This window comes from Protomyctophum parallelum, assembly GCF_964188405.1.
Source record: "Protomyctophum parallelum genome assembly, chromosome: 15".
NCBI classification, from domain to species: domain Eukaryota; kingdom Metazoa; phylum Chordata; class Actinopteri; order Myctophiformes; family Myctophidae; genus Protomyctophum; species Protomyctophum parallelum.
In genome coordinates, this window is record NC_139710.1 from 3,246,755 (window position 1) to 3,257,469 (window position 10,715).

The 10,715-nt window shown below is 40.9% G+C and overlaps 1 protein-coding gene across 1 annotated transcript; it reads right to left on the reverse strand.

Annotated features, from left to right (window-relative positions):
- Positions 1–2,871: 2,871 nt before the first annotated feature.
- slc2a9l1 (solute carrier family 2 member 9, like 1) lies at positions 2,872–9,905 on the reverse strand (the record flags this gene model as incomplete). The annotated part of the gene is made up of 9 exons (XM_083784748.1): positions 2,872–3,057; positions 5,056–5,183; positions 5,319–5,394; positions 6,648–6,749; positions 7,412–7,522; positions 8,887–9,074; positions 9,307–9,455; positions 9,564–9,693; positions 9,791–9,905. 9 exons carry the CDS (start codon positions 9,903–9,905, stop codon positions 2,872–2,874), a joined length of 1,185 nt encoding a protein of 394 aa, XP_083640874.1.
- Positions 9,906–10,715: the final 810 nt, after the last annotated feature.

Here is a 10,715-nt window from a genome sequence, read left to right on the forward strand (position 1 = left end):
TTCTAATGTGGCATAATATTTTTTTAATACAATAATAAGTATGCTGACAATGAGAGCAACATTTCCCCCCCAATAAATCTAATCAGGCTACTACAGTACATGGTGTTGACCCTAGTTTACCTCCTGCAGTATACGGAATGGCTCCTTTTCAGAGCAGACATTGTCACAGTTTAATGCAGCTGAAGGAATTACAGTTAATTGTGGGTGTTTCATTCAAGTTTTTCTGTGTGCCAGTTAACTGTACAGTAGCTGCCCATGCTGGCACACAATAGACACTTAAATAGACACAGTAAATGAAGCAATCCCAGAATTAATGGCATTAGAAGTTGAAAATAGGGGCTCCCTATGCGTAGATGATTAACATCGCTGCTTTAGATAGCACAGATTACAGTGAACTGTGAACATAGTTACTTTCTATATTTCTATAGCTTGCTCATGAGTCATGACGCATTACACTAGTATAAGTACAGGGTTCGTCTGACGAAAGGTAGAATCGATGAAAATCCTCCTGCCTGTTTGTTCTCCTTAGTAACAGTTCCCTGGAGAACAAGACTGTTGACTCCACAGCTCTCACTATTAGGATACAGCAAGGCTGCTGTTTTAATTGTCTTCGACTGTTCACTTCCCGTTTGCCTAACAAAGTGGATGTGCATGTGAGATCTGAGAGGTCTCTGTTTGTTTACTCGTCACCTCCACAATCATTTCTTTGGGGGAAATTACAGTTTTAAGATTATATTCTGCCTCACACAGCATCTAACAACAACCAGGGGGGCTTGATTGCCTCGTGGAAATGTAATGCCTTTCATAGTCAGACACATACATTAGATTAGGTATACTGTATGTGCCTGTTTGTCCACTTCCTCTCTCTCAGGAAAATGTCTGTTTACTACATGATCAGCTTGCCAAAGCATCATAGCCAGTTGCTCCTCATACATACAATTGGACATCATAGACATAGGACAATGGCAGTTCAATGCATAGACAGAATGACATGGTACAACAGACACATCCACTTGATGCAGCTATGTGTACATATTCTGTGCTGAGCTTGGCTGGGACACAGTCTGTGTTCATGGTTATTGTCCTCCATGCTGCATTGTGTATCTGTGTATCATCAACGCTGACTTCAATGTGGAGCATAATCCATGTCGTACTCATTAGGATCGGAATTGACTTCCATTAGAGGAGTTTTATAGGCTACAATCCTACACATTCTTTGAATAATTCAACTTTGGACATCTTGAAAAAATTACACTGCAGACAAAATACTTGTTATTGTATTCATCTTTATTTGTGTTCACTCTTCAGTGTATATGACATTGTTTCAAACATATGATGTTTGTTTCATAATGGTGGACTGTAGACCTATAGCCTACTGGAACCTACTACAGTACAACCACCTACAACTTTAGTGACCATCAGCACTGAAGAATAGTTTTGCACTGAAGGCTGTTTGTCTGTGTTTATTACAGCTGTCCAAAGGAAACTGGTCAGTAGGAATGGACCACAGCAAACACTAGATGGCAGGCTTAAACCTTCTATCGTGATTGAGGGCAACCCTATTCCGTGTGTGTACGTGTGTGCGCCAGACCTCAGTCATCTGACCCGTCTCCAGTGTGTGTGTGCGTGTGTGCGTGCGTGTGTGTGTGTGTGTGTGTGTGTGTGTGCGCATGAGAGTGAGGAGCATTTGCTATAACAAAGTATAGGCCTACAAAGTATAGTGTCATTGCTGAACCCTGGTATCTGGAGTGATGTTGCTGCTATGTGTTTATTAGCCCCCTCCTAGTCTACTTGCCAGCCCATAGATCCCCATTGTGAACCCGGACATGTTGAGTACACCAAGGTTTTATGTTATAAATGTTGAGTATGGGTCCCCAGCATGGAGAAACTGGCGGATGCTAGTACAGTACCTTGCATATGTTTTTCATAATTGGCATAATATGTGACCATACCATTAATAACCTATAGTAGGCAAAAACATGCTTTAAGTAGCATGTGACATGTCAAACTAGGGGGTTTTCACTTTTCATCATGCTGAATCCATTCCAAGCATTAGTTTTGCAAAGAAAACATATAGGCACTTGCCCAAATGTGCTTACATCATCATTTGTGATGACGGCTATGGCCGTTTTTAGCCCAAGGAGTGTTTTTGTGCTTGGAATGGATTCAGCATCATGAAAACCCCCTAGTTTGACACGTCACATGCTACAGTTCATAAAGCATGATGAAATTGAGTGTTCTTTCCTTATAGGTTGTTAATGGTATGGTCACATATTATGCCAAATATGAAAATTGCTCAACATTATGCAAGTCAGCATCCGGCAGTTTCTACATCCTGGGGACTCATACTCAACATTTATAACATAAAACCTTGGTGTACTCATTCAACAGTTCATATGCTGGCTAGTAGGACTATCCCCACAAGTCACCACTGATTATTTCCATTAACTTTTGTTAATGTGTTTGTGTCACAAAAAGTACACAATGTCCCGCACACCGTCTACACTTGCAACATGAATACTTTTACTTCAGCGACGTTTTGGTCAAATACTTTCTCCAGGCATCAGATGCGGCTCATTGTGTCCTTTTTGTGATTGAGTTTCAGTCAGGCAAGTTGGAGTTGGGCTGTCAATTCAGAGGAGTTATCATTCTACAGAAAATACACTTTTCATGATTCATTAGAGCTTAATGATTATGCTTTACTGGGTGATCATTGTCACTCAACCATAGAAAGAAATTAATAACGACAATTAAACTCCACTTTTTCCAAATCACTGCCACATCAGCCCAGTGAGAGTGGGAGACGGGGTAAAGGTCTTGTCAAATCATTGGAAAGAGTAGAGCTGTTAATATTTCGTTTTCTGAACAGCCTCACAACTTGGTCTCCATGTATTTGTCATGTGAGGGAGACTTCCTGCAGACAGTGGTGGCTTTAAATTCCTCTGAGATCTCCAGTAGAGTCTTCCCCTTGGTCTCAGGTATGAGGAAGAAGCAATACAGAGAGGCCAGTAAACACACAATGGCAAACGGCACAAAGGTGAAAGACTTCAAGGCATCCTGGGGACATAGAGAGCAGTGATTAACCAATATAGAGAACTATAAGGGACGATTTGTATTTATTTAGTTGACAGGGACAATGGTCATTAATCAACATTTCAGTTTTCACATCCATGTAAATGGCCCAGAGTTAGCCATAAGCGAACTGCCTCTCACATGAGTGGACCGCTTTAAATGCTGAACCAGATGAAGCATTAAGGCCTAGTCATACTCCAGTTTTAGGTGATAAGGTTAGTAAAACAGGTGAGCGGTGAGTTATCACCGACGCGTGACGTCATGCTGTAGTTTTCACAACCACCAAGTCCGGGAGCGAAAGGGTGATTTTTGGCTGAACGTGGTTTCGTCAGATAAAGTTTTTTTCCTCAAATGATTCTTGTAGCTTGGGGTCACCTCTTAAGAATTCAAGAGGCTGCCCAGTGATATCCCTTGAGCATTTTTTGTTATTAACCCCGAAACACTGAAAGTCCACCCACAAATATAGTTGTATAGTATTTAATGCAAAATACTTGGTCTAAATGCATCAAATTAGTTTTTCTACAGTGTTTATGAATGTGGATATGCACAATGAATTAGATTTATGATTAATGCATTATTAATTAATGCATATTAACCCATTCTGACCGGGCACCCATTTTGGTGTCGGCATCATGTTATGCTTTAGCTATTGAAAAATAGCAGATCTACAAGCTCATATCGCGCCACCGAGTGGCGCGATACGAGCTTGTAGGTCTGCTATTTTTTGAAAAATCGAAGAACAACTGACATTTTTAGAATCTGATCTCAGGTCAGAATGGGTTAATCAGACCAGTGTGTGTCCAGTGGAAACCTCGTATGAATCTGATCTCAGGTCAGAATGGGTTAACCCCTTCATGCCAAAAGTCGTCATCGTCATCGTCTAAAATGAATCTAATCATGATCCACATGATGAATTATTACTTGTGCAAGCAGAGAGCAAGTACTGTTTTCTGCTGCGTATGTCGGTGACTGACTCGGCCAATCAGGGATTCAGAATTTTGGTGGTCCCTTTGGCCAATCAGGGATTGTGTATTTTTGGTGGCGTAAGCTTGAATGGTGACCCTTATTGGCTGTTGATGGTGACGTAACTAAGGTACGTTTCAAGGTTGGTAAAAGAAAAAGGGTTTAGAACAGCAGTTGTAATAGACATTAGATAGTAGCGGTATACTTGTTGTAATAGACATTAGATAGTAGCGGTATACTTGTTGTAATAGACATTAGATAGTAGCGGTATACTTGTTGTAATAGACATTAGATAGTAGCGGTATACTTGTTGTAATAGACATTAGATAGTAGCGGTATACTTGTTGTAATAGACATTAGATAGTAGCGGTATACTTGTTGTAATAGACATTAGATAGTAGCGGTATACTTGTTGTAATAGACATTAGATAGTATCGGTATACTTGTTGTAATAGACATTAGATAGTAGCGGTATACTTGTTGTAATAGACATTAGATAGTAGCGGTATACTTGTTGTAATAGACATTAGATAGTAGCGGTATACTTGTTGTAATAGACATTAGATAGTAGCGGTATACTTGTTGTAATAGACATTAGATAGTAGCGGTATACTTGTTGTAATAGACATTAGATAGTAGCGGTATACTTGTTGTAATAGACATTAGATAGTAGCGGTATACTTGTTGTAATAGACATTAGATAGTAGCGGTATACTTGTTGTAATAGACATTAGATAGTAGCGGTATACTTGTTGTAATAGACATTAGATAGTAGCGGTATACTTGTTGTAATAGACATTAGATAGTAGCGGTATACGTGCGTGCTCTGCTTGTGCAGAACTTTTGTGCAAGGCGCAAATTGGCACCTCGACAGAGTGCATTTCTAGTTAGATCTGAGATGAGTTACAATTGGATTCCGGTGTTCAAAAGCTGTTAAAAATAGGTACTATATGACTACTAATCCCCACCCCCCCTCAAGGTTATGGGGATATTAACGGATCAGCAAAGCAGTGTACTTACAATAAGGAAAGGGAAGATGAGGCCTAGCACAGCTGATCCTATCCAGCGCTGGATCCCTGTGAAGACAAACGCTGCTTGTCGATAGGACTGGACAAAGATCTCATTTTGGAGAGAAGGGGACACTCCGCCTGGGAAGATTACATCGTTGGACACATTTACCTTTGTATGCAACTTATGTTTGTGCATACAGTATACATAAATATTCAGTTGTTATTGTATATTGATTTATTTTTGACATAATCCATCAACTGGAGTCTGCATACCAGGTCCTCCCTTCATGAAGATCACAAAGAGGAAGATCAAGCTTGCAGTGCTGTATGGAACCCACTCACTGGAGTCCTGTAATAAGGTGACACAATTTATACTTCTGTGGAAAAAGTGCATGAAACATCGTAGACAGAAATCATACACTTTTGAAAATGTTTTAACAGCTCTAGAGAGTAGAGACTAGGTCCTGACGCCAAACCACAGCCCAGGACCATGACAATTCTTCCCACTCAAAAAGCGTAGTGGCCCAAACTCTAGACGTGAGGGCTGCATAGCTAGCCTGGAAACCAGACAAATCTTCCACAGGAAAAACAAATCCCTGGGGAGATTGGTCTGGCACTCCTCAGTTTGAATTATATTTCACTCACCAATCAGAGCCCACTATTCAAAGTGAGACATTTTTGCTGTGATGTCTGAATCTGTTTAGTAACCGCACCTTGGAAATAAATCTTACACAGCGAAGTTCCAGACTAATGTCTCCACAGTGATATTAGTCTGGCCATGCCAGGCTATACCGCAGCAGCCCAAACTTCTAGTTAAGTCAAGTGAGAGTGCAGTGAGGTCGGCAGTGTGACATGGCACACCTCAGGAGGAGTATATAGACTGTGAGTTTGTCAGAAGCAGCAATAATACCTTCAGATCATCCAAGATCTGCTATAGTAGCTCATTGATGGATTGCAGGGGTCATCATTAACCAACGACATGTGTTCTTGGCCAAAGGTCAGAGAGTGTCTTACTTAGTTGGAGAGAACGTATTGCAGCAGACCCTGCAGACATGCCTAGAGGTTCAGTAACCTTAATAAAGCATTGTTCCCACTGTAGACCAGGTAGATACAAAATGCATAGTTAACTGTTAATAAGTGAATAATAAAGTAACCTTTATAAATCATTGTTCCCACTTTAGTTTTTATTTTATTTATTTTATTTGACAGGGACAACGCTCATTAATCAACATGTCAGTTTTCACATCAATGTAAATCGGCCAGAGTTAGCCAAAGCTAAATTTCATCTGTTAGAACGTGCAATAAGTGCATAATAGGCTCCTTTTCGGTTCATTGTCCCACAGCTTTGTATGATTGTCTCCACTGCAATCAATCAAATGAACCAATGATATATATCAGCCAATCAAATGGAGCGATACGAAAATGATCCGGAACAGGAAGTAGGTATGCCACTCCAGAAACCCGGGACTACAGTTATGCACACAGTATAAAGGATTTATTATCCTTAATAAAGCATTGTTCCCACTGTATCAGAAGGTGGAGATCTCTGATCATCCGGCTATGTGAGATTATAGCTTATCTGGCCAGAGGCTGTAGGCTCACCTTCAGGTTGAGTGAGACAGTGATTAACATCAGGATGGTTGATAGGCCACTGAAGCCTCCCCAGAGCAAAGGCCTCCTCCCTACAGACTCTATGAGCAACCCCTAAGGAAGAACCACAACGTAGGAGAAAATCACATTCAATGGAATTACTGGAATATTGTAAGATGTAAATTCATGTCATGTCTTATGTTTACTGATTGAAACACATTCAAATATTTCTTACAGTATTTCTGTATGTGCTATTTAAAACGTATGTGTCTTTGTTCCATATTTTTAATTGAAAAGTTATGTATAGAGAGTATGCGCATGCATGAAGTGAGTGGCAAATCGAGTGGCAAAGTGAGTTTAACGTTGTTTAATGCAATCAGATAGGACTTTTCTGTGTGGAATCCTGTGGACAGTATGGGCTGTCAAGGCCAGAAAGTAGTTTTTGGCCACTTAGTAGGCGCAGTAGGCATTCCTGCATAACTGCAAAAGAAAGATTTCCTGCAGAGGGTAAAAATATGCCTGAAAAGCTGTAAATCAGGCCTGGCCATGCCCCTTGTGCAAAGGGAAGGCTTTATGCAATATGCCTTCCCATTGAGCTTTTATCCAACTATTCAGCAATCACACTGACAGATTGTCATTGCAAATTGAAAATCTGTCTTGCATGGCAAAGCAAACATCTACCGCTCAGTAAAAGCCCCCCTCCCTTTGACCTCTCCCACACAGACCACCAGATCTGTATTTCAAACCCAAGGGAGATATTAGGCTGTTACACTCACACATGAGATGGAGCTGAGAACCTCAGATGCTCCTATACCGAGCGTGACGTAGCGAATGTTCTCCCTTGGGACACCTGCCTTCAGGAAGATGTCAAATGAGTAGGTGGTGATCTGTAAGATGAAGAGTTTGAGTTACACATGACATTGTGCACTTTACTTTTTCCAGTGTTGTGGTTCTGATTGTGTTTGTGAGACTAATGTCTAACTTACAGACAGGGTGAAGTGAGTGTTTGTTGATGACAGAGGGTAATGCATAACTAAATGTATATCCGGAACACTGGTATATAGTGCGATATGAGGTGTACTCCCATAGGATTCTTGTGCTAAAATTGAAAACAAAAATCAATAATCCATTGATGCTCCCATGTGTTCCAGACTTGTTTCCTATGACGTTTCTTTGTTGATTTGAATTCATATGGTGTCCTAGAACAGTTTTGCTGTGGTTGCCCAAAGTTGCCATTTGGGCAATTTGCACAATCCAAAATGGCCACTGAACGCCATGGCGAAAACTTAACTTACAGCATATTTCCCATCCTATCTAGTTAGGATGATCCCATGACTAACTAGTTAATGTCGCCTTCTTTTTCTCTCTGCACATTCAAACCGGTGTATTATAAGTGTTGAAACAATGAAGAAGTCTGCCAACTGTCAGCCAGTAGGATGGAGATGAGCAGTATCCAGGTACTCATATAAGTTCCACTGTCGTTCGGCTCAATTCGCAGAAACCACTTCAACAATGCTGCTGCTGATACACCCTGAGGGCCTCATGACTTTCACTCAGGACACCATTTGAGTCGCCTGTCAGCCCCCCATATGCCGCAACCACGTACATTTACAGTGCTGATCACTGCATCAGTTTTGCCATGCAGCTGAGGAATGCTAGTTCCAGCGTATACCTGCTTGGTACCTGCTTGAAGTGAATCCATGCTATTTCCATGTCAACATGTGACATGTCTGCTGTCTGCTTGCATGAGAAAGTGCAAGATATATCTTGACGTGACCTTTAACATGTGAGATTAACCTGCAGTTGAAAATAACAATTGAATCAAACCTTGTTGTGTTTGACCAGAAAATGGATACTAGCAGGCCTACTAGTAGGGCCTATACATTTTAGTTTTCAGAGCCCAGCCACAAAACCTTTTGTGCTTCAATTATGATCTAACTTGATATTATTCTGGAGCATGAGCAGAGTGAGGAATGTAATGACTATATTATTGAGTTAGGCACAGGGGTCAGTAGGGTGTCCGAGGTGAGTAAGGACCCCTAGCAAAAGTCAGAAAATATTTTTCTGGCTACTTTAAAAGTGTAAGAAATCAATTTAAATGTTTTGAAAACATTCAAGACAACTACAATATTATAAAAATCTGACTTTAACTGGCTGGCGTACTGTTCTGAGTGGTCCCCAAATAACAAAAAAAATACATTTTAGCACAAAAAATCCACGGGAGCTGAGTTTTTTTTATTATGCCTCGTACCGCACTAGCACCAGAGTACATGATGCCGCAGCTCATCACTGTCATGGCGATGAGCTGCCATCGGATGCTTCTGTCCTGAATGAACTCCAGAAGACTTTTAGGAGGGGCACCCTTGATGGCTTCCTGCTCGGCTACCATTTCCTCAATGTCCTGCTTGTAATCCCCTGGACCCCACAGACTCTGGAGAGCTATAGATTGAGAGAAGAACGGGGACAAAAACAAAAAAAATAAACTTGTACAGCTTGTAAACATAAACTGTACAGATGATCAAAAAGGAAATCTTTTAGTCGATCCAGAGACAGATATTTCTTCTAAATATAATTCTTACACATGGAGTTGCAAACACTGAGGAGGCAAGGGGGAGTCCGATGGCAATTACATCCTGTAAACAGTGAAGTGCACGAGGGGAAATTCACCAACCTCTTCTGCATTCCTCAACATTGCCTTTCTCTATCAGTGAGTATCTGGGAGCCTCAGGAAAGAACGGCGATGCGAACAGATGAACAACTGAGAAACAAGTTGAAACAGAGAGAAGGACGTTCCACAAGTCCTCACGACCGAGGATCTCACTGGAGAAATGCAGATGGAATATTGCATTACAGCTAAGTTATTGTCTATATACTGTATGCACGGCAATCAATGAATTGATTCAGTCAAAAGGAAAGAGAATTGAAGACCTCAGTCCAACAAATTGTCCAAACAGCTTGCCGAGTGATATAAAGGTTGATGATGTCATTGTCACCAGTCCTCTTATTTTCCTTGGTGAACTCTCTCCTAGGTATATCCCGTGGATGCATTGTGTCGTACCTAAATGTCACAAGACATTGTCAGGTCAGTCGTTTCCACGGAGGTAAAATGTGAGCTGTTATTGTACAGTATAGAAAATAATTTGCTGTTTGTTTACCCGCTGAGATGCCAAATAGAAACTGTGCCAGTAGGACCATTTCAAAGGACTTTGCCCATTTACTTGTCAACATGATCACCGCTGAGAAAATGGAGAACAAGCTGTTCCCTATCATCACTTTCTTCCTATAGAAGGAATGGAAGTTGTGAATGAATGAATGAATGAATGAACGAACGAACGAATCAATCAATCAATCAATCAAATATGTCAATCTGTCATAGGGCCCTATTTTGGGACAGGCGGAATACATTGCCAATTTCCCGCGTATAGTTACCGGTACACACTTTTCCACTGCTGTTTTTTGGAACACTTTAGTTGGCGAGGATGCATCCAGATCTCCCAAATCACATAAACCCACTTAAATCAGTATGTTACGCTTGTCTATTTGACTTTGATATAAACCCCTCATGTTGGAACAAATGTTAGGATGTATACCCACATGTGACATAGAGAATATTGAAGGCATGACATGACGTCCATACAAAACATCGCCAGACATAATTGAGTATCTTCTGAAGGTTATGCTATAGTGTTTAAAACAGGGCACAAAAAACACAAATGACGACCTTTCATTGTCCAGTGTACTCAAATAATACGCAGAGAATACAAACCCCATTTTATAAACATTTCTCACAAAAAGGTCACATGGACACAAAAACATTACTGCTGCACAGATACATAATGTTGGATCTATGAGGACCGCATAGCGGGGGGGGGGGCATCTATATCTTGCAGAGTGCAGACCCACAGTACTAGGTTAAAAACTACGCACACATTTATGCAACATGCATATGTTTTTGTGGACATCCACCTGCAGAGTAATTGGTCTTAGCTGAAAAACATTTTGCATAGCACCAGTAATTTGACATCATCTGTTTTGAGTGCTGTGCATTTTGCACTCTGCACCTCCTGCTCAAGGGTATCA